Consider the following 25,139-nt stretch of genomic DNA (forward strand, 5'->3'; position numbering starts at 1 on the left):
GCATCATGATGGATTCAACCGGATAAAATGTGCCGGAAGGTATGGGTTATTTTTTCTTTTTTTTTAAACTTTTTATTTTTTAGCGTTTATCGCTTTTCTGGTCAAGCATGACCGACAGTTGTAGGGTGAAACGGGAGAGAGAGCAGGGGGAGACATTCGGCAAATGACGGCGAGTCCGGGAATCGAACTCGGAGTCAACCAGATCCGTGACGCAGCACGGAGTCCCGCGACGCAGCGCGGTAACATGGTGTGCTACTGGAGCACCCCAGGTATGGGTTCTTACCTATCTCGATGTGATTTATTTAGAGATATCTACAGCAAGAATTTTAGGTGTCAATGAAGCCAGCATTGCAATCTAGTTAGAAGTGGTGGAGAGAAGGGCGGTCAGGTGGCGTAACGGAGATTGCGTTCGTCACCAAACCCCGAAGCGGCTAGATTCGCCTGTTCGAATCCAGCTCACAGCTCCGGGGTTGTCACCAGCTTGGCTGGCCGTTCACACTAATACAATTGGCAGTATTAGAGGGTGGGAGAAGCTGGCGGGGTGGGTCCGGGTCGTTGTAAACAGCGACTCCTAGAGTTCGGTCGGGGCGCCTGCTAAGCGCGGATAGGACTTGAGTGGGATAGTGTGATCCTTCCACACGCTACGCCCCCTCTCAATGAGAATCCGCGCTGCCAGGTGAAAAGAAGCGGTTGATTGGCTGGACGTGTGTCGGAGGAAGCACGTGATAGCCTCCACTCTCCCAGACCGACTGTGGGGGGTAAGTGCGCAGCGACCAGGAAGGGGATTGGGAATTGGCATAACGACTAACATTGGGATGGGAGAAAATCGGAGGAAAATGGAGGGGGAAAAAGATCAATAAAAAAAAAAAAAGTGGTGGAGAGAATAAAGGTTAGCATATGAATTGTAATCCCTGGTTAGAAACGAATAATGGATGGATTATCCGAGGGGGGTCCTGAGGGGGGGGGGGGGGGAGAAGAGCAAGAGCATATGTATGTACTGTATTGTATTGTGGGGATTATGTATATATCTCGTAACCTACATTTATTGATTCAAATACAGGAATGTATATTCCTGTGATTTATTGGGATATTTACTGTTAATGTTCGTCTTGTCAAAAAAATTATAAAAAAAATTGTTAAAAAAAGAAAGAAAAAAAAAAATCACATTCTGAGGTCAGTGTTAAAGTGCCACATGGAATAGGTCTGGTTAGTGGTTAGAGTTAGAGGTGGTCTAGGTCTGCTTAGGGTAACTTAGGGGTAGTTAAGCATTCATTATAATTTATTATTATTATTTAGATAGATGGATGTAAAGGGCTAGACCAGGGGTCAGGAACCTTTTTGACTGGGAGAGCCATAAAAGCCAAATATTTCTAAATATATTTCATTGAGAGCCATATAGTATTTTTAACATATAATAAATTAAATATGTCTTACTTTTAATGCGACTTCTGGTGCTGCATGGTTTTGCTGATGGCCTTGTAATCTGGTTCATACGTGGTGAGATTGAGCTTCATGCAGGCGTTGAGGCTTCCATCAGTTAAACGTGAGCGTAGGTTGGTCTTAATGTTCCTCATATGCGAGAATGACTGCCCCAATAAATTACCTTATAGAACAACAGAGCAGTGCGTCGCTCTCAACTTAACAACAGAGCAGTGCATCGCTCTCAACTTTGAGTTTCTTTACAAAGTTCAGTTTTAAATTACAACAGAGCAGCGCTTTTAAAATTACAGTGCATAAGAGGTAGTGAGATAAAATTAGCATATAACTGACACATGAATTTGATAGGAAGTGTATAAAAGTAGGCAGAATAAGAATAGTGCAGGTAAAGTACAATTTGTGTCAGGATATCCCTGATGTTTCATTTAAATGCCTGAGCAAAGAGAGTATTTTGAAGATATCTACCGAGTTGGTTTCCCTGATGTTTTTGGGTAGTTTGTTCCATAGTTTTGGGGCGTAGTTGATAAAGGCTGCAATAGCTGTATCATTTGGTTCAGCAGATATGTACAGTTGTGTATCATCCGCATAGCTACATTATGTTCTCTGATGATATCACCCAGTGGTAACATGTAAAGGGAAAAGAGTAAAGGACCTAGGCAACTCCCATAGTTGTTGTCATATATCTCAGACATGTGGCCTCCTAGTTTAACATAGAACTTCCTCCTTCTGATGTATGTTTTAAACCAGCTTAGCACATGGTCTGAGAAACCGACAAGGTTTTCAAGACGATTGATTAGAATATCATGATCAATTGTATCGAATGCTGCACTGAGATCTAGCAGGATAAGGATGGAGACCGTATTCTTTTAGTTTAGTCTGAGGTCACTGATTATTTTGTGGGGCGGCTTTGGCTCAGGGGTAGAGCGGGTCGTCCAATGATCGAAGGGTTGGTGGTTCGAATCCCGCTCAAGCCCATGTCCATCCCATCACCGTTGTGTCCTTGGGCAAGACACTTAACCTACTTGCCTCGTATGAATGTGTATGCATGTGAATGAATGTTGGTGGTGGTCGGAGGGGCCGTAGGTGATGATTATTCGCCACGCTGCCTCAGGGCAGCTCTGGCTGCAATTGTAGCTTACCACCACCGGTATGACTGTGTATGAACAAATAATGGACTCTGTGAAGCGCTCTGGGTGTCATGAAGAGCGCTATATAAATCCAAGCCATTATTATTATTATTATTTTGGTGAGGGCAGTTTCAGTGCTATATTTTCTGAACCCCAATTGAAATTCTTCTAAGATGTTGTTTTCTTCAAGAAAGGAATTCATTTGGGGCGGCTGGGTCGCGCAGCGGACATTGCGCTCGTCACCAATGCAAGAGACACCGGTCTCGAAAGCGGCTGTCAGCGTTGCCTCCGGCTTGGGCCGGCCGTCATACTGACTCAATTGGCAGAGTCAGCGGGAAGGGAGTCGATGGGTGGTAGTCTGGTCGTTGTATACAGCGACTCCTACAGGTCGGTCAGGGCGCCTGCACAGCAAAGACAGGAAATGGCGGGGGCAGTGTGAGCCTCCCACACGTTACACCTCGCCAATGAGAGTCCGTGCTGGCAGGTGAAAAGAAGTGACTGGCTGCCTCCACATGTATCGGAGGGGACATGTGATGGGCTTCTATCCTCCCTACGACCGGCCAGTGGGGGGGCACATGCGAGCAACGATCAGGACAGGGGAGGGAGAATTGGCACGAGAGGAAAATTGGGATGGGAGAAAAATCACAGAAAAAGGAGGAGAAAAAGTAGGTTAAAAAAAAAGGGAATTCATTTGAACTGAAACTATCTTTTCAAGTAGGCCTACTTTACTAATGAATGGTAGGTTGGATATCGGTCTATAGTTTGCCAGTACATTACTATCTAAGTTAGGCTTTTTTTTAATAATGGCTTTACAACTGCTGTTTTAAAGGCATCTGGGGAAATACCAGTTCTAAGGGAAGTGTTGATGATATCTAGCACAGGGCTTGAAACACTATTAACCCTTTATCTGCCAGAGATTATTCTCATCTTAATCCCTTCTCTGCCAGTACTGTAAGTCTATGGAGATGTTCCCCTTCTTTGCAGGGCTATAACTTTTTTAATTGTATTGCTAAATTGACATTACTATGGCCCATTCAACATCAAGTATCTATCGTTTAGGATGTAGCAACGTTCTACTTTTTCATTCACACATTCATACTAAAATACGGTCTAAAGTATAAATATGTTTTTATCGTTTTCTGCAGCATTCCATAGAACGTGAGTTATAGCCATAAATACATATATTAGATCATCAAATGTAGTTTGATACCGATTGACGCCAGATAAAAAATGTCAACTGTACGTGGTCCTAGACGTTATGATTTATCATCTGCTGGTGCCCGGAGTGGGGGGGGGGGGGGGGGGTTTATAAGTCCGTGGCCGACGTTAAATAATTTATGTAGTATGGGTGATATATAGATCAGAGCAGTTTGTATGGATAATAATAATCAAACACGCTGAAACTCACCGCAGCTTCCTCGTAGCGATGGGGGATGCTACTGGAGCAAAAAGATCGTTATTATGGGATGTCGATCTAGTTGGTCCAGTTCCAGGTTGTATAATACTAATATACGTCCAATCATGTTGTTTATCGAGTTATGGCAACGGATCCATGTCCAGTGTGTCGAGATGGAGTCCCGCGAGCGATAGCGAGTGGCCGGACGAAATATGGGTGAGCACCACTTCCGGCCACTCACTTCCGGTTTGGCAACTCGCCGATCGGCCACCAGGTGGCGGTCTTGAACCGTTGGAGAGTTGAGAGGAGATCTACAGCACCTGTCAAGTCTCCGTGGGTGAAATATGATTGCCATGACAGAAATTTGAAATATTGATCTCAAAGACGCTGTACGACGTCATTGGCAGATTACGCATGGCGGAGAATGACGTCGTAACACGTCATTGGCGAGAAAAGGGTTAAACACCCGTTTGAAGAAATCTGTAGAACAAGATCAATGTCCTAGGTGGAGGAGTTACATTCTGAGAGTTTTGCAGAGCTCATTGATTGATTGATTGATTGATTGATTGATTGATTGAAAACTTTATTAACAGATTGCAGAATGAGTACAATACAGTACGGCTCAATACACACAATTGTTAACACATCCGGTGCCGTTAACGTAGAACTACGTTTCTGTCGCCCGATCGTTGAGTGCCGGAAACGTAGATCTACGTTTTTCTCACGGTATTTATTTTATTCGCTATTGCCATTCATAATTCAGCGGGGCACCTTGTGCATGCTGTACTGAATGTGTCTCAGCTGGCAGACGGTCTTATACCGCCCTCTAACGCCTTCGGCCAGTATTGCACCCCGTTAGAAACGGGTTGGTTTCTTTTCTCTACCGAGCTGCGGCGTGGGGGCGGGTCCTAAACACTCCGGCAAAACACACGCTTGTAGGGATGGTTTTGACTACTGACCCCGCCCGCCCGTTGAAGTGCAATGCCCAACAACGTCGGAGACAGGATCACTGTGGATAACTGGAATGGCGATCAGATATTTGGATTATTTTTTTTGCATTACATCAGAGACCAGGTAAGGACATTGTATATGAAAGCTTGCGTTGATATGATATTTATTTCTACCCCAATCGACGCTGTCTCTGTATGTGTGGCTGTTTTCCGTTGGGTTGCAGGAGGAGGGGGGGGGGGGGGGGGGGTGGGCGCGTCTCTACATTTCGTAGCTCCATTTCTGCAGACCCCTCTCTGATTGGTACGCGGGGTGGGCGGGCCGGTCTAAACAACATTGCATACATGCACGAGGAAGGAATAATAATTATGATCTAGCGTTGATTCAGGAAGATCCGATAATCAGGCGAAAAATGACAACGTGTTTATTGAATTACACAAAAACGCATTTTTCATATATTTTCCCTGGAATGACTCAGAAGCACCCAAACTATATTCATATTGAAAACGGTATAAAAACGGAAATGTACGGATGAAAAAAGAATCTGTTTTTTGCACGTTGACCAGAAGCAAGTCACTGAGACTCGATGGCGTTATTAGACCCATAGCTATATATAGTATATACTATAAAATATAGGTTTAGCTCTACAAACTACAACTACGTAGGAGCTGATGGTGGATTTTAGGATAACACAGCAGGGGACACACACACCACTGTGGATAAACGGGGCTACCGTGGACAGGGTGAGCAGCTTTAAGTACCTGGGGGTCCACATCTCAGGCCTTGTCCAGACTAAAACGATTTTGATCTTTTTCGTTTTCGTTTCATTTTAAGGTTTCCGTAAAAACGAAAACGTCTCAAGATAATAAGTGTGTGCCACAAATTTACAAAATAAATTTCTTTCCTGTTTTAGACGTCGCTCTTTTATTTTGAAAATCCCCGACCGGAAGTGTTGTTGTGCCGTCCGGTTTTGCGCTTTTGAGCGGACCTAGTTTTCCAGAGACACACGGCGCAACGTACGTTCGGGAGTGGAGAGAGACCGTGGCTCAAACTACCTGTTGGAATAAATTAATTGATTGATGTTTAACTTGTCCCTGTGTGTGTCCAGTCATTTCAACTAGCAAACGTTGTCTGTATTTAACGTTACCTCAGGATACCACTGTCTATTGTATTTAGTTGGTTAGCTATTTAGCTAATGTGGATAGCATTTTGAATAGCATCAATGCTAGCTGGCTAGCTACAGCTTTATTTACAAAATTATGGAGGCTTTTTTTTTTTTTTTTTTTTTTCCCCTCCATTTTCCTCCGATTTTCTCCCATCCCAATGTTAGTCGTATGCCAATTCCCAGTCCCTTCCTGGTCGCTGCGCACTTACCCCCCACAGTCAGATCATCTGGGAGAGTGGAGGCTACCACGTGCTTCCTCCGACACACGTCCAGCCAATCACCGCTTCTTTTCACCTGGCAGCGCGGATTCTCATTGAGAGGGCGTAGCGTGTGGGAGGACCACACTATCCCCCTCACGTCCAATCCGCGCTTAGCAGGCGCCCCGACCGAACTGTAGGAGTCGCTGTTTACAACGACCCGGACCCACCCCGCCAGCTTCTCCCACCCTCTGATACAGCCAATTGTATCAGTGCAGACGGCCAGCCAAGCTGGTGACAACCCCGGAGCTGTGAGCTGGATTCGAACAGGCAAATCCAGCTCAGCTCCGGGGCTGGTGACGAACGCAATCTCCGCTCGGCCACCTAACCGCCAATTATGGAGGCTTTTTAATCATCAAGGTAAGAAAGGATTTGTCATGATCAACTGAAGGCGTATGCTATGGAACAATATGTGCTTGGGTTTTCAGAAAAAGGCCAGCTATGTGATGCTAATCTCTAGTTAGTATCATGTATTGCATCACAGTAGCCTCCCGATCAAGCTCAATAGCTTCTGTAACACGAATGCAACTACTCTGATGCCATTGTTGTTTAATAATAACTCCTGGTGTTTAATAAACACTTCTAGCCAGGACATATAAGACATATGTATCGGGTGCTCCAGTAGCACACCATGTACCGCGCTGCGTCGCGGAGTACCGTGCTGCATCACGGATCGGTTGACTCCGAGTTCGATTCCCGGACCCGCCGTCATTTGCCAAATGTCTTCCCCTGCTCTCTCTCCCGTTTTACCCTGCATCTGTCGGTCATGCTTGACCAGGAAAAGCGATAAACGCTAAAAAATGAAGTTTAAAAAAAGAAAAGACATATGTATCATGTTTCTTTTTTTTGTCTGGGTTTGCATGCGGATTGGGAGATGCGTGTGAGCATGTGTGTGCGCCTCGGTCGGGAGTGTGTAAGCACAGCAGAGCCCTGCTCCGCTTCAGACAGATAGAGAGAGCACAGCATATGTAAAGCTGTAAAAGCCCGATCAAGCTCAATAGCTGTACATGCCATTGTTGTTGTGCTGTTTTCATACGCGGGGTAAGGGAGAGGTGGGCTATCGCGTCATCGATTCAGGAGAAGACGTGTTTCACTTGTAAATATGGTGACGCAATGTGGGGCGTCTTCAGAATTGCGCACTCTGGGAGCTGGTATCAGAAAGTAGCGTCTTCAGGCTGCCAGAACGCAGTTCCGTGTGGCTGAAAGGTTTGATTGATTGATTGAAAAGTTTATTAACAGATTGCAGAATGGGTACAGTACAGCTCAATACATACAATTGTTAAGGGGATGCAGACCAGAGAAAGACTTTCATCTTGTTTACATCAGGGTCCCCCATTTTCAATTCATCATAACATATATGACACACACGACATACAGATAGACAGTACTGCTACATCTATACATTTATGACATACCAGATTTGCAAATACAGTACTGCTTGTGATACAAAACACTGTACACTGTACATTGGAATACTGACAAAGCCATACTTGGTCATTTACTGTACAACTGGGTTAGGACATTTGTAGGGGCCAGTTTCGAATTGCAGTCTCCCGGGCCGTAGGTGTTCTTTGAGAGTGTTTTTGAAAGTGGGTAGTGATTCACATTCCTTTACAGCTTTGGGTAGGGCGTTCCACATTGATGTGGCATAATTGCTAAACGTGTTTAGTCCCTTGTTTGAGCCGAATCTGGGTTTAACATGATTTGTGGAGCTCCCTCTGGTGTTGTGATTAGAGTTGTTCCGATACCGATACCAGTATCGGAAATGCCGCCGATACTGCCTAAAATGCTGGTATCGGCGAGTACCCTCTAATGTTGCGCTCCGATACCATATGACGTAATTTATCAACAACACTGCGGACGTTGGGCTCTGTAGATATACCCTACTCGCTGAGTGAGCATTATAAAACAAACGTGTGCTTAATCGACCGTGAATTAAAGTGTCAATTGCCATTTGTCATTTTAACAGCAGAGCAGATACTTTCTTAAAATGCCATTGTCCCGGCAGAGCGCTGTTGACGGGGAGCTCTGATGTTATTAGCATTAGCTGAACAGCTAACCGAAAGCTAACATTAACTAACGTTAAAGGTTTAGCCATAACGTTACCTTGGCTAAAGTTGGGGCTATTCATAATCCAGCAATAATGGCTGCAGACCTGCAAGCAAAGTACAGCAAGTTGGCAAAGGAGTATTCCAAGTTAAATCACAATGTCACCAGTAACGTTACAGTCTTTCCATATACCGGTAGCTCATGCTAGTTAACCTAGCTCACGGTAACGTCGTCATTGCACAATTGCACGTCGCGTACACAATTAATGACATGTTGCGGACAGCCATATCGGCGACAATGTTTAGCTTTTAGTGCCAAATGATAAGAGTCTGAGGCGGAGTCTCAAAAGAGAATGTTGAATATTTATTGTGCAAAAATCACAACAACAGAGCCTCTGCTACTAAACGGAGCCTTCTTGTGGAAGCAAGTACAGCAACGAATAATGTCCATGTGGAACTAATGTGCCAACAACCTTTCCGTGGGTGAACTCATTGAGATAGTTTTCAATTACTGATACTAATACTAATCTATACAATCACCTGTTGTTGAATAAATACCATTACTTTATAGTTATTACTAAAAAACAGTATATATAAAACAGTAGCTGTATTAAAAAATAAATAAAAAATTATAATTTATATAATTTTTTTTTTTATTTTTTTATTTTTTTTTATGTGTGCACTGGTATCGGATAAGTATCGGTATCGGCCGATACCCAAATCTTAGGTATCGGAATCGGATCGGAAAGGAAAAAAAATGGTATCGGAACATCTCTAGTTGTGATCGTGGTATTCACTGACCTTTGGGAAGTATTTTGACATGTACATGGGTACCTTGGTCGTGTAGTGTATCTTGTAGACCAGGCCCATTGCAAGTTGCTGTACTCTGTTGTCTACTCTAAGCCATCCTAGGTTGTCAAAGTGGGCAGGGGTGAGGTGGGTTCTAGGAGTCAGGTCAAGCAGTAGTCTGACTAGTTTGTTTTGAGATGTTTGTAATTTGGTTTTTAGTGCCTTTGAGGTGCTTTGGTACCATGAGGTGCAAGCATAGTCGTAGTACCCTTGAATGAGTGCTCCTGCCAGAGTCTTCAGGGTATTCTTGTTTACCAGAGAGGAGATCCGGTACAAGAATCGAGTTCGTTGGTTGACTTTTTTTATTACATTGGATGCCATTTTGTCACAGGAAAGATTAGCCTCTAGGATGGAACCCAGGTAGGTAATTTCATCTTTCCTTGTGACAATATTGTCACCCACTGTAACTGAGAAGCCGTCGGTCTTGCTGAGTTTGTTATTTGAACCGAAGAGAATGGACTCTGTTTTGCCCATGTGTAATGATAGTTTGTTATCGGCGAGCCATATGCAGATTTTGCCTAGTTCCGAGCTGAGGGTTTTTTCAACCTGTAACTTGTTCTTGTCAGAGACCAGCAGGGCTGAGTCGTCCGCAAACAGGAACAAGTTGCAGTCACAAGCTGACGACATGTCATTTGCATAAATTAGGAACAGTAGCGGTCCTAGTATGCTTCCTGGTGGAACACCACAACTCACTGGGAGGGGGGGGGATAGGGTACCGTTTACCTCCACCATCTGTTCTCTCCCCTCCAGGTAGGATTGTATCCAGCTCACTGATAGACTATCAAAACCAGTTGCTTTTAGCTTGTCAATCAGAATGGTGTGATTGACAGTGTCGAAGGCCTTTTGTAGATCCAGCATGACCATGCCGCAGTATTTGCCTGCGTCCACCTCTTGTTTGATATGGTCGTTCAAATAGAGAAGGCATGTGTCAGTGGAGTGGGATGTTCTGAAGCCAGATTGGAATTCGTAGATTAGATTTTTTTTCGCAAAGTACTTTTCGACCTGTTCGTATACTATTTTTTCCATGACTTTCGAGATGGATGTAAGGATAGAAACAGGGCGGTAGTTGCCTGGGTCTAATTTGCTGCCCTTTTTGTGCAGGGGTGTTACTCTCGCAATTTTGAAGTCCTTGGGGACGTGTCCCTGTTTTATGGAGAGGTTTATTATGTGTGTGATGACTGGGGTGACGCATGGCTGAGTCTCTGAGGAATTTGGAGGGGATGTTGTCATGGCCAGTGGCCTTGTTCGGTTGGAGGGCGCTCAGTTTTTGAGTACCTCATAGTTACCATTTCCAGTTTGAAGTCGTCTTTGTGGACGCCTAGGTTCTTGTAGTATGCTACTATGTGTTCTACCTAGGGATGTCCGATATTATTGGCCTACCGATATTATCAAAAGTATGCATAATGTTGTGTTAATTCCACAACAAGAGATATGTAATTTTTTTTTTATTTTTTTTTTTTTTGACTTTTTTGTGTGCGTTTTATCGCTTTATTTCTACTGGGCAGTCCAGTAGAGAGAGACAGAGGAGGAATGGGAGACAGAGTGGGGGGAAGACATTCTGCAAATAACGACGGGTTCAGGAGTCGAACCCGGGTCGGCCGTGTCGCGGCTGAGCGCGCTATGTGGTTCGCCACTGGGGCGCCCTGATATGTAATGTTAATTACCTGAAATTATAAAAACCCTGCATATATATCGGTATCGGTTGATATTGGTATCGGAAATTAAGAGTTGGACAATATCGGTATAGGTAAAAAAGCCAATATCGAGCATCCCTAGTTCTACCCCATACTGCCCTGAGTGGGAGGGTAGTTTGTTTACCAGTGTTGTGGCTATGTTTGTGAAGAAAGTGTTTAAGTAATTGGCTACATCCAGCTTGTCTGTGATGAGCGTGTTGTCCGTCTTTATGTTTATGTTTGAGAACCTGGTTTTAAGTTTTTTACTGCAGCCTAGTTGATTAGAGTAATTTTCAAAGTTCACATGGTTTATTTTTGTTTTCCTCAGTTTTGTCATTGATGACATTTTTTTTAGCAGTTTTGATCATGGAGTTTACGTCATTTCTTAGTCTGTTTCTTTCTAGTTTGAGTTCAGTCACGTGGGCTTGGAGTTCACTGCTCATGCGTTTGGTAAGTGTAACTGAGGGGTTACAAAACCCTGACTGTATTAAAGATTGTGATAGATTAAACCACTGCTAGTTATGTACTTTAATTACTGGCCAGACAGTACATCAAATATAGATGGTGAACACTCACAAGAACACGGCATTGACACAGAAATACTATTGGAGGGTAATTTATTATTATTAGGCAACGTTAGGTTACAGAATGAGAATTAGGGTCGCGCTTGTATGGCGAAGAATATACGTAAAGTCAGTCAAGAGCATAAGTCACTAAGAATAGCAGGAATACTATGATGGGTCTAAGCTGACGCCACCTGTTGTATAGTAGCAATTATATAGGGCAACACCGGTACCAACTGGAGACAATGGGTTCCCTACTGGGTGTAAGGCCTGGAGGGTAGAGGAATGTTCGGGTACTCCGTCTGAGTCAACGAGGAATAAAGAGACTCCAGGTACAGGAGTCGGTGCTTGTAAACTCCCTTGATCAGCAGCCAAAAGCAATAGTTGTAATCCAAAATGCTCGACAGCATTGATGACAGCTAGCCAGCCCCGTCCACGAGGCAGGCCCGAGTGGTAATCCTCACGAGGTTAAATCCCAAACGATAGTGGAAATCAACGATGCTCTTCTCCGGTAGTCACGTCCCAAATCAATATAATCCAACCAGGAATGGTTCTGCAATCGCCGGCGCCGATTCTCCTGTGTACATGTCCAACGGTTACCCGCCTAGGACTCCTCGGGTGTGGGCGACGTATTTAGGCCACACAGCCTGGATAAGTGCACTAGCTAAAGACACGACGAACCGATGGGTAATGCTACACACGGAAGAACTGTGGCCGCACGATATACAATAAATGATCGACTATTGACTTCACATTAGATTAAGTCGAACTCAACGTTACTTCATTAAACTCTGACACTTTAACACTCTATTCGCACGCGGTTCTCAATGCTCTATTTAGACGCAAGGTTGCTCACTTCACTGCACGTTGACTCGTGGTGAAGGTGGGTAAGGTACTGAATGAACTACTGCTGTTTACACTTGCGCCAATATATATACTTAAGTGAATATCTAGTCCCAACCTCAGTCCTTGTCTCGTATTACTACGCTGACTCTGGGCATGTTCTGACATGCCTGCAGTTGTCTTTGAACTTGCCATTGGGGGCTTGCGCGTTGGCGCCTGGGGGCGCTGTCCAATAGGAGAGCGAATATTACTCTGGTCTGTACGCAGGTAAAGGGATATTCCGTGTATATATATAAATAATATACAAAGTATATCAAACGATACATATATATATTCAGTTTAATCTGGCCCTTCACAACAGCCGCCTCCTAATTAGTCCGCACCTAATTAGTTAAAAGGAAGACAGATTAATAGTCCAGTCAACTGCTCAATGTCTGTTGTGGGGAGTAGGGCAATCTACAAAGTCAGTGGGTCATGATCGTCATCAAGGGAGTCAGGGAGCCTTGGCAACTCTATCAGCCTCGCCACGGGTCGGGTGTGACGGTGAGGCAGGTCGGCCATCCTGGGTATACTGGGCTGTGCTCGCCACTGGTGGTCTGGTCGAGTCCGCTGGAAGCGACGTACTGCTTCTCTTCCGTTCAGTATCCAATAGCGACGTCGGATCTCAGCGAAGACTCTCTCTGCCCCAGCGTGGTGCACATCCTCGTCGTATTTCTTTATGATGAGTTTAGTGACTTTGTGTCGGCTGTTGAGGACTATAGGAAACTTGACGTCATCTGTTAAGTCCGGGGCCCGTCTCAGACGACCACCCACCCTGATGAGGCCATGGGTGTCGCGCTCGGGGGCCAAGTGGAGCAGTCTGCTGTCTGACGGGACTGTCTTTGTTCCCTGCAGGCAGTCTAGCTCGTCGGGGAACGAGTCTCTTTGGGCTCGCTGTAGCAGAAGGAGTTCTGCCTCTTCGTAGTTATCTGCGTTAATGTCGGTAGTGGGGGGAACCTCAGGGTGATGCCACAGGAATGTCTTTAGCTGCGCACTCTCAAGAGTGAGGCAGTCGTCTATGTTAGGGTCAGTGGGGACTGGGGTGTGCGTCAACCCACAGAACATAGATTTCTTGATCTCTGCCTCCTCTTGACTAGCCTCCCGAGGGTTGGGGGTAGGCCACTCTTCCTCCGGGAGCTTGAGGAACTCAGGACCGTCACTGTAGATATTGTGACGTGTGAGGTCATCTAGGGACATCCCCCGTGTGATGACATCGGCTGGGTTCTGTTTCGTGTCCACGTACCTCCAGCACGCTGATCCTACTAGGTCTTGGATCTCTGTGATTCTGACTCCCACAAAGACCTTGTATCTACAAGAATCGGACTGGATCCATGTGAGTACGGTCATGGAGTCTGACCACAAGATTGTTTGTTGCACCGGGATGGTGAGTTCACGTTGGATTAACGTGGCGAGTTGCGCACCTACCAGAGCTGCGCAGAGCTCTAGACGTGGGATCGATTGTTGCTTGCGGGGGGCTATCCTTGAGCGAGCCAGGATGAAGGCTGTGTGTATTTCTCCTCCCTCCTCTCGGGCCCGCAAGTAAGCCACCGAACCGTAGGCCACTTCTGAGGCGTCGCTGAAGACGTGCAGGTCCATCTGGCACGTCTCCAGCCGCACTGTGGGTGGGAAGTAGCTTCGGCGTATGTTCACATTTTGGAGCGAGTTGAGTTCTCTCTCCCACTCTCTCCAGGTGGAAGCTAGGTGCTCGGGTATGGGGTCGTCCCAGCCCTGTTCCTTGTCCCACAGCTCTCGTACAATCATTTTCGCCGGGGTGGTGTAAGGTAGGATACACCCCAGCGGGTCGTATTGCCTTGCGAGCGTTCTGTATACGCTCCGTCTGGTGGTCGGTAGAGGGGTCGACCTTCCCTGCTCCTTGGTCAGGGGTGTGTATTTGTAATGGAGCGAGTCTGTTTTGAAGCGCCAGACTAGGCCCAATGTCATTTCTTGTGCTTCACCTGGGATGGTCGCCATCCAGGTCTCGCTGCTTGCTGCCTTTGTCTCTGGAGAGAGGCTGCGAAGTACTTGAGGGTCACTGCTGGCCCACTGCCGGAGATCAAAGCCGCCTTTGATCAGTGAGGCGCGGAGCTTGAGTAGGAGGGCTTCGGCCTCTTCTGGCGTCGAGACGCTTTGCAGACAGTTGTCCACGTAGAAACTCCTCTCTACACTTTGTCTGACCTCCTCGTCAGCTTCAGGGTCTTCTGTCACATGTTTTTGCAGTGCGAACGTAGCACAGCATGGGCTGCATGTGGTTCCGAAGGGGAGGACCTCCCATTGGTAGATGGATGGTTGCTCATCTTTGATCCTCTCTCTCCATAGGAACCGCAGCAAGGGCTTGTCCTCCTCCACTAGTCTCACCTGCAGGAACATCCCTTTGATGTCACCGCTGATGGCCACCTTGTCTTGGCGGAAACGTAGTAGTACGCAGAGGAGAGAGGGGCCGAGTGTTGGGCCGGACAAGAGTTCTTTATTCAGATTCTGTAGTCCGATCTGGTAGCTGGAGTTGAATACAATGCGATCCTTGCCGTTGTGGTGGACCTTGTGGTGGGGCACGTACCAAGATTCGATCGTCTGGTCGGCCTCTTGAATGTCAATTTTCTTTATGTGTCCCGCTGTGATCAGCTTGTCGATCTCAGCGCGGTACACAGTGGCTTGAGTGGGGTCTTTGGCTAGACGCCGCTCGGTGTTCAGTAGATATCGCTCTGTTGCTTCTTTTGAGGCGTGGAGGGTGGGCATACCCTCTCGCCTCAAGAGTGGAGTTGCGTATCTCATCACTCCATTGACCTCGACTCTCTTTGTCCTCTGCTCGAGGAGGGTTATGGCATAAGTGTCTTCCTTTGAGCGAACGAGTTTCTTTTCATTCTTAAAGGGCATCGCGTCTAATGTCCATAGCCTCTCGATGTGCTGTAAGAGGGTGGTGTCTTCTTCGTTTATCCTTGAGTGGAGGCAGCGAGTGGCTGTCGGTCGGTTGGAAGACCCGGAGAGGGGGCCTTGTAGTGTCCAACCCAGGCGGGTCTCGACCGCTGCTGGACAGCCTCTGGGCCCGATGTGGACCCGGTCCGTTGGGACGATGAGGTGTGCGTGGTCGGATCCTATGAGCAGGGTCGGGGTGGCGTCGTCGATGAGCGGTATAGGTAGTTGACGTAGGTGCACGTATTTTTCCATCAGCTTTGGGATGGGGTAGGTGTACTGTGACAGGCCTATGTCGTGGCTGGTGAAGGCGTTAGTGATGCTATACTGCTTCTCGGGCTGCCCGACCGCTGCTATCGTGAAGGAGACATTTTCACCCTTTATGGTCTTCAGGTCTCTTCTAATGGTACGGATTGTCATTGTTTCTTCGCTCCCCCGCAGACCCAGCCGGGCTGCGGCGGATGCGAGGAGGAGAGTCTTTTCTGACCCATCGTCTAGGACGGCGTAAGTGTCCATGACCTTGTCCTCGTAGCTTAATATCACTCGGACCACCTTCAAGAGCACTCGGGAGCTCCCGCTCTTCGCAGGGTCTATGTACATGACGTTCACTCTCGAGCTGCTTGGGGGTACAGGTTTCTTCTTGTTGCTGTCGTGTAGGACCTCCAAGTGGGCGCCGTCGCACTTGCTGCATTTCTTCTTTAAACGGCACTCAGCTGCCATATGGCTGCGCGCGCAGCGGAAGCAGCGGCGGTTGGCTTTGATCCACTGACTCACCTCGTCAGCGGTCAGCTTCTTGAAAGTGTCACATTGAGACAGCCAATGTTCCTTTTCACAGTACTGGCATACAATCTTCCACTTCCCCTTGGTCTGGGGGGTGCTGTGGTTCTTGTGCTGCGGCACTGACTCGGCCTGGTGCATCACGGTCACTGACCGGCGGTTATCGTTGGACCTCCGAGGTCCATCTCTTGGGCTAGATCCACTCCACACGAATGTGTCCAGTCGTAGGCTGCTAACTTCCCTTGCGAGGAAAGCGGCCAGGTCTAGGAGGGATGGCTCGGGGCCGTTGGGATCACGGTGGTCTCTCTGCCGCCGAAAACGCTCTTGGCGGGCTGGAGGGTGCTTCTCCAGTATTCGCTCCACATTAGAATTTGCATACAGTTCATATCTCCCCTTCTCCTTTTGGGACCCCAGCATCCCTACTAGGGATTGTACCTTGATAGAGAGGTCATCCAGTGCTCTATTGTCTTTGGCTGGGGGGAGGCGGTCGATATCCCGTATTTCTTGGATCACGTAATCCCATATGCGTCCATAACGCTGGTCGAGGGCCACTAGAGCCGCGGAGTATGGGGTGCTTGAGTTGGAATATGCCAGCGCTATGTTATGCGCTCTGGGCACCTTGAGATGCTTGAGGAGGATGGCATATTTGTACGACTCGTCGGGGACATCGGACATCATAGTCTCCAAACACATGCATAATTCCGTGTACTGTGCTCTGTCCTCGCGCGTAAAGTCTGGGAACGTCGGTGTGCCAAGGTACGATGCCATGGATGGCTGGCACATCGGTGAGCGTAGGGGAAGAGGCCTCCTGGGCGAGTCTCCCCGTACGTGTGGTTGTGGGTTAGTACTTGGTGGGTACCAGAGGCCGGGTCCCCAGGTGCTGTTCCTCGGTGCTGACTGTATGTCAAACTCACCCGTGAGTTGAGTCGGGGGTTTGTAGTGCAGTGACTCGGGGCTGAAGTCGGGGCTGTACTGGGCCTCCTGGTCCAGAGTACGTTGCTGCTGGTGGGCTTGACATTCCTCCTCTTCCTCTTCTAGGTCCTGGAGTCTTCTAGTCAGTCTCTCGGCGACATAGGCCGGCTCTTCCCGTTGGCTGGGTCTCGTATGGACCGGTCGGGGAGGGGGCTCGGAGACGTAGACAGGTTCCTCCTGTTGGCCGGGTCCCGGGTCGCTTTGTCGGGTAGGGGAAGGTGCCCTAGACCCTTGTCGTGATGATCTCCGGGAGCTCCGTGCGGAGAGAGGGGGTGTCGCCCTGGCGATCAATTGTTCTATCATCTGCGCCTGCAGCCGGTCGCGCTCTGCTTCGCGCTGGGCATTGGCGCGTTCTCGTTCAATGTTCTCTTCCGTCTGAAGGCGCCTCTCCTCCAGTCTTATGCGGTCGTCCTCACTCCTTTGCTGCGCCTGGAGGCGCTCTCGTTCAGTTGCAGAGTGTTCGCGCTCACTAAGGGCTTGTGCTTGGAGTTGCGCGTGAAGGCGCTCTCGTTCCGCTGCAGAGTGTTCGCACTCGCTTGCTTGTTGCGCCTGGAGGCGCTCTCGTTGTTCGCGCTCGCTCATCTGTTGAGCCTGGAGGCGCTCTCGTTCCATGGCAGAGTGTTCGCGCTCACTTAATTGTTGCGCCCGGAGGCGCTCTCGTTCCACGGCAGAGTGTTCGCGCTCACTAAGGGCTTGCGCTTGGAGTTGCGCGTGGAGGCGCTCTCTTTCCGTGGCGGAGTGTTCGCGCTCACTAAGCGTCTTTGCTTGAAGCCGGTCGCGTTCGGTGGAGGCTGTCAGTGTGGCGATCAAGGCTTGCGCCAGTATCTGGTCCGCCTCGCTGGGGGATGACACTGACGGAGGTGATCGGGTGCTGACAGGGCTTGTTGGAGATCTGTTCTCCTGGCGCGCCCCGAGGTCTATCTCCTGGGCGCGGTTCTCTTCTCTTGGTTGTGTGTCGGGTTCTATCCCTGGAGCGCTTTCTTTATCCTGGAGCGCTCCGGGGTCTATCCCGGTGACGCTGTCTGGAGGTATAGTCATGTCATGTCCCACCTGGTCCCCCCCGTGAGCTGAGTCAGTTTCGTTTGAACCCACTGGGGTCTCTACTGGCAGGGTCGCCAAGTCGATAGGATTGGACATGCTTAGACTATCCGCTTTATCCATTTTTAACGTTTAGATAAGCTAGGGGGTAGAACGAAAGCGAATTCCTCCAGATATGGAGGTGGCTGACGTTTGCGCTGCGGGCGTTCTAGCTTCGGGGAGCCGCTTGGGGAGTGTTCACCGCTGGCCATGGTTAATATTAATATTATATTAAATATTACACTGATACCCTCCGGCTCGAAGGACCAATTGTAACTGAGGGGTTACAAAACCCTGACTGTATTATAGATTGTGATAGATTAAACCACTGCTAGTTATGTACTTTAATTACTGGCCAGACAGTACATCAAATATAGATGGTGAACACTCACAAGAACACGGCATTGACACAGAAATACTATTGGAGGGTAATTTATTATTATTAGGCAACGTTAGGTTACAGAATGAGAATTAGGGTCGCGCTTGTATGGCGAAGAATATACGTAAAGTCAGTCAAGAGCATAAGTCACTAAGAATAGCAGGAATACTATGATGGGTCTAAGCTGACGCCACCTGTTGTATAGTAGCAATTATATAGGGCCACACCGGTACCAACTGGAGACAATGGGTTCCCTACTGGGTGTAAGGCCTGGAGGGTAGAGGAATGTTCTGGTACTCCGTCTGAGTCAACGAGGAATAAAGAGACTCCAGGTACAGGAGTCGGTGCTTGTAAACTCCCTTGATCAGCAGCCAAAAGCAATAGTTGTAATCCAAAATGCTCGACAGCATTAATGACAGCTAGCCAGCCCCGTCCACGAGGCAGGCCCGAGTGGTAATCCTCACGAGGTTAAATCCCAAACGATAGTGGAAATCAACGATGCTCTTCTCCGGTAGTCACGTCCCAAATCAATATAATCCAACCAGGAATGGTTCTGCAATCGCCGGCGCCGATTCTCCTGTGTACATGTCCAATGGTTACCCGCCTAGGACTCCTCGGGTGTGGGCGACGTATTTAGGCCACACAGCCTGGATAAGTGCACTAGCTAAAGACACGACGAACCGATGGGTAATGCTACACACGGAAGAACTGTGGCCGCACGATATACAGTAAATGATCGACTATTGACTTCACATTAGATTAAGTCGAACTCAACGTTACTTCATTAAACTCTGACACTTTAACACTCTATTCGCACGCGGTTCTCAATGCTCTATTTAGACGCAAGGTTGCTCACTTCACTGCACGTTGACTCGTGGTGAAGGTGGGTAAGGTACTGAATGAACTACTGCTGTTTACACTTGCGCCAATATATATACTTAAGTGAATATCTAGTCCCAACCTCAGTCCTTGTCTCGTATTACTACGCTGACTCTGGGCATGTTCTGACATGCCTGCAGTTGTCTTTGAACTTGCCGTTGGGGGCTTGCGCGTTGGCGCCTGGGGGCGCTGTCCAATAGGAGAGCGAATATTACTCTGGTCTGTACGCAGGTAAAGGGATATTCCGTGTATATATATAAATAATATACAAAGTATATCAAACGATACATATATATATTCAGTTTAATCTGGCCCTTCACAACAGTAAGCTTTGACTGACTTTTACGAAACTCAGAGCATTTTTTGTCTGGCTTTCATAGCGGTCAGTATTTCAGTGTGCATCCACGTTTCAGCGCGATTTTTTACCCTGGTGGTTCTTAGGGGGGCCATGTTGTTTAGTATTGTTGAAAATTTGGTTTTGAAGCCAAGCCAGGTTTCTTCAACCAGTGTACTATTGAGCTCATCTGACCAGTCCAGGCTCTCCAGTTCAAGGTTAAAGGCCTCGCTAGAGTAGGTTTTGAGGTCTCTAGATGTGACTGTTTTGTCACAGCCAGCCTTTTGCTTTAGCTTTTTGCGGGTACAGAATATCATATAATGATCACTTAACCCGCATGCTATAACCCCTTTATTGGAGATCTTGGACTTGTCAGAGGTCAGGACGAGGTCAATGGTAGTCTGAGTTGATTCACATACCCTTGTGGGTTGGGTGATTAGTTGGCTGAGGCCGTGCAGATCACAAAACCTACTGAAGGCCTTGAAGACGGGTGCTGCTTTACGTCGGATGTCCGTGTTCCAGTCCCCAATAAGGATTTTTTCCTACGCCCTCCACCCCAGCTAAACACCCATCAAGTGTGTCATAGAAGCCACTGTGTTCTGGCGGTCTATAGATTGTGCCTACTAGTACTGATTTCGCCCTTTCAAATAAGATTTCAATCCATACAGTTTCAATCTCGTCATGGTTAAGGTCAGTACGGTTGATGAATTTGGTATCTTTGTGAATATACACACAGACGCCACCTCCATACTGGTTTCTATCCCTCCTGACTATTGAATAGTTCTCGATTTTTTATCTCTGGATCCTGTACAGATTAGTCTAGTTTTGTTTCTGTGAAACACAATATGTTAGCCTTACCGTTTAAAAACAAATGTCTGATTTCAGCCAGTTTGGGTCTCAGGCTGTTTGTGTTTAGGTGAAATATGTGAAGTCCATTTGTGTTCGTTATTTGGTTTATGTCGTCAAGTTCAAAGTGTTGATTGTCTGTGGTGTCTGGTTGACCGTGTGGCGGTAGGTTGGGAGGGGGGGATGGGGTCCTGTGTCCATTGTTGTTAGGAGGGGGGGATGGGGTCCTGTGTCCATTGTTGTTAGCCCCGTTAGCTCCGTTAGCTTCCTGGGTCCTGATGTTAGCCTAAATCGTTTTAGTCTGGACATGGCCTCAGAGGATCTGACATGGACATACATAGACTCAGTCGTAAAAAAGGCGAAGCAGCGCCTCTACCACCTGAGACAGTCAAGGAAGTTCAGAGTATCAGGGAAGATACTCCAGTCCTTCTACTCCGTAGCTGTAGAGAGCATCTTGACTGGAAACATCACTGCCTGGTATGGAAACAGCAAGGCACAGGACAAGAAGGCCCTACAGAGAGTGGTGCGCTCAGCTGAGCATACTACGGTTATTGCACTACCCCCCCTGCAGGACTTATATAACAAGAGATGCAAATCCAGAGCCTGCAGAATAATGAAAGACCCTCACCACCCCAACAACAGCCTGTTCAAGCTGCTGCGGTCAGGCAAACGCCTGCGCACACCAGCAACTAGGACAGAGAGACTTCGGCTCAGCTTCTTCCCCCAGGCCATCAGAGTCTTGAACACTGAACTCTCCACACACAAGCACACATGAGCACACACACAACACACATATGCTTACTTCATATATCTACTCTATTCACATATATGCTTACCACTTGTATCTATTGCTATGTCCGCCCACTACAATCACACGAGCTGTCTAACGCCTGTCCCGTCTCCCTGTCCCCCTGTGAGTTGCTGTCCTGGAGTGCTGACCGGAGTGTCGGATGTCCCGTGATGAAGGCCGGGAGGATGCGACCCTCTCTGCGTGCCCTCCTGTCTCCGGAGGTCTCGTAGTGGTGACCGGAGTGCTGGATGTCCCGCGATGATGTCGGGGAGGTCGCGACCCTCTCTGCGCCGCCCCCTATCTCCCTGTCTCCGGCTGTCTCTGAGCAATGACCGGAGTGTTGAATGTCCCGTGATTAAGACGGGGAGGACGCGACCCTCTTTGCGCCGCCCCTGTGCCTCAAATAGATTCGCTATCAGCTCTATCTTCAATCTTTCAAAATGTTCAGTTGCTATCGCTATCAGCTCTATCTTTAATCTTTCAAAATGTTCAGTTGCTATTGCATGCACTCATCTGTGTTTCACTACACACTTGAGTGCATGCTTACCAACTGTTAGTCTGCAACACTACTATCACCGACATCTAAGAAGGGAGATCCCCCCTTGAATGGCCCTTCTAAGGTTTCTCTCCTCCACACTGCCTGTGGAGCATTTTTCCCTATTGTTAGGTTTTAGTGAGTTTTTCCTTACCTTCGCGTGGGGTATGTCTGGGAGTGCTTGCATTCTTTCATTTATTTGCATTTATTTTAAATTTGTTGGACCTTATGGTGTTCTTGTTCTGTTCTTGACTTATTGTTATGTTTTCTTCTTGACTTGTTTAAAGAAGACATGTACGACCCATGGGGACATTAACGTGTGTTGTCGGGCCTTATAAATAAAAAAATTTGATTTGATTTGATCCCCCAAGACCAAATATAACAATGGACATTTAAACTGGATTAATCAAGCAGCCCTAGTGTGGAGGCTGAAAATCGTTTGTTTACGCTGGAACAACAGAGCTGTATTTTGAGTAATGATACTCAGAACGATTTAAAAATCTTATTTTCGATCTACAAATCAACCTATTTGAGAACATACTTTATGTGAATGAACCAAAATCTTAGATATTAATTTAGAATTGTATTAGATGTAACTGTATCAACCTTTATGTGGACGCAATGTGTGTGTGTGTGTGTGTGTGTGTGTGTGTGTGTGTGTGTGTGTGTGTGTGTGTGTACCCTAAGTGTAGGTATTGGTAGATGGTGCAGTCTGGTCAGGGATAGTAACCGTGGCAACAGCCTGCGTCTCTCAAGGAGGTCATGACCTATCCACCTCAGCAGTGACATCACAGCCACCTCCTCACTGGGCACACTCAGATTGTCTGACCTCATACACGCCTCCAACACATTGACCTGGAAGAAGACATTTGAACATAGAATTAGAATGATTTATAGCTACTATAGAATGAATAACTGATACTTAAGCAATAATACACAAGAAGCCGTGGTATGTCATGAATATTGCCACGGCTGGGATGCGCCCGCAGGCATCACAGCCCTGGCAATATGCATGACATACCACAGGCTTTCGAGTGTATTATTGATTTTATACAGCAGGTTGCGTCGGGAAAAATATAGGATGAATACAGACAATTCTAGGGTCTTTTATATCGATTTCAGTGAACTTGGCGTAGAAAAATAGTTCCTAAAGATGTCTCTGGAGTAGGCTATCTACAAACTTGGCAACGCAAACGAATGACAAGTGAAAGTCGGAGAAAGTCATCAGCCCCTTGGATAGTTCCGGGAGTTGGGCCAGTTCAATGCCCAGGCCGTCGACTTGGTGATGTTGATTTTATTGCAGCTTTTCTCCAGCACGTCCAACTCGTCTTTCGTTGGATTGACATGTCTAATAATGCTGTTTTTCTGAATACCGGTAGATGTAGGCCCACCCTCTTTATCTATCCACTCGTTAATGGTTAACGGGTACGTTAAATCAAACGTTACGTTGTCCGCGGAGTAGGTCATGTTGACACAGTTTCCGTTTGATGAATGGCAGTTGAAACGTTCTACAACATTCTAAAGCCAGCGCAGTGGTATATTCATGGTGATTTAACCGTGAGTATCATGAATATACTCACTGTTTAGAACGCTCTCGACCAATCACAATGCGTGGTCGTAACTGCCTGTTGTATAATGGAATGAACTACAGAAAACGTTAAAGTTAGAACATTTCATTCTGTTAGAAGATTTTAAAGTTTTTATTTTTTTATTAATATTTTTGCACAAATCTTACACATCTTCATGGAAGAACTTTCGTCAGCATAACATGCAAAGTCAAAGATTTTTCTTTTTCTTTTACTTGTAGACATACAAAACTTACATAGGACTTATACAGACATACCAAAAACAGACATGGAAATTAAAAAAGTACTTACAAAAAAAAAATAAAAAAAAAATACTATATATTGTGCATATATAACCAAGGCGTATATACGTTACATGTAGTCCAATTCTACCTGCGATGCAAGTATGTACTGGATCTCTATCGGGATGCCATCGTTCTCCATAGTGCATGTGAGAGGATGTGTCTCAGATATATGTAAGTGTGTGTGAGAATGTGTATGAATGTGTGTCTCAGATATGTGTATGTGGGTAGTGGGTACGTGTCTCACGTATGTATGTGTGTATGTCTCATATGTGTATGTGTGTGTATTTCTCAGATATGTGACTGTGAACCTACATTTTGTGTGTGTCTCGTACCCATGTATGTCTCTGATATGTGTGTGAGTGTGTATCTCAGATGTGTATATGTATGTGTGTCTCAGCTATGTATGTGTGTGTGTCCCACCTGTATGTGTATATCCCCGATATGTGTAAGTGAGAGCGTATGCTTCAGATATGTGTGTAAGTATGTGTGTGTGTCTGCTTCCTATATGTGAGTATGAGTGTATGTGTGCCTTAGATATGTATATCTCAGCCATGTGCATGTGAGTGTGTGTAGCTCAGTTATGTGTACATAAGAGTGTGTGTGTCCTAGACATGCGTATGCGGCTAGATATGCGTATGTGAGAGTGTGATAGAGCAAGTGGCTATGCCATAGATACATCATTCGGACATACAATATATGTATAATATATACATACATAATACAAAATAAAATATAGGTACCATCAGGTCAGATCCTACTTTTCACATTTATCATTGATAATACTGAAACCCCGCCTCAATCATTCATCCCCAGACCGTTCAGTTAGGTGTAGAAAATTATCCCATATCTCAGCAAAGATATCCTCTCTCCCTGCGACTCTATACGTTACCCTTTCATATGATGCTGTCCAGAACATTAGTTCCATCCATTCCTTAAAAGTAATATCAATGGGTGATTTCCAATGTCGTAAGGCAATTCTACATCCTGATATCATGGCCATTATATACCACATTCCTTGGTACTTAGACAGTTTAATCTCTTTCAGTACTATACCCAATACGCATGCCGCTGGGGAGTTATTCACCTTTACATTCAGAACTTTACTTAGGAATATCACAATTTGATCCCACATTTTCCGAACTTTCTCACATTCGTATAACATATGTAGTAGAGTACCGGTCTCCTTCTCACATCTCCAGCAGATGTCACTGTTTTTTTATTTGAGTCTGGCTAGTTTACTAGGCGTCCAATAGCTTCTGTTTAAGACTTTGTAAAAGATAAGTTGTGACTGTGCCTCCTGAGAGAATTTACCCCATTTGGATACCAGCTTTTTCCCTTTCTAACCTCCCCAGAGAGCAGTCGCATTTTTTATCTCTCCTCCCTGCCCTCCAAGGCCTCCTTTACCCTCCTCCCTGCAGCCGTTTTTAT

At 46.7% G+C, this 25,139-nt stretch overlaps 1 protein-coding gene across 1 annotated transcript in view; it reads right to left on the reverse strand.

Moving 5' to 3' along the window:
- kbtbd3 (kelch repeat and BTB (POZ) domain containing 3) overlaps positions 1 to 25,139 on the reverse strand; it is a gene marked incomplete at both ends in the record, with an annotated part of 105,634 nt that overhangs the window by 14,916 nt on the left and 65,579 nt on the right. Inside the window, one exon of the mRNA XM_084308562.1 lies at positions 22,523 to 22,696. Coding sequence (XP_084164688.1) covers positions 22,523 to 22,696 — 174 coding nt within the window. The remainder of the gene's footprint in view (positions 1 to 22,522; positions 22,697 to 25,139) is intronic.

Source organism: Notolepis coatsorum, assembly GCF_963971535.1.
Source record: "Notolepis coatsorum genome assembly, chromosome: 1".
In the NCBI taxonomy this organism is placed as follows: domain Eukaryota; kingdom Metazoa; phylum Chordata; class Actinopteri; order Aulopiformes; family Paralepididae; genus Notolepis; species Notolepis coatsorum.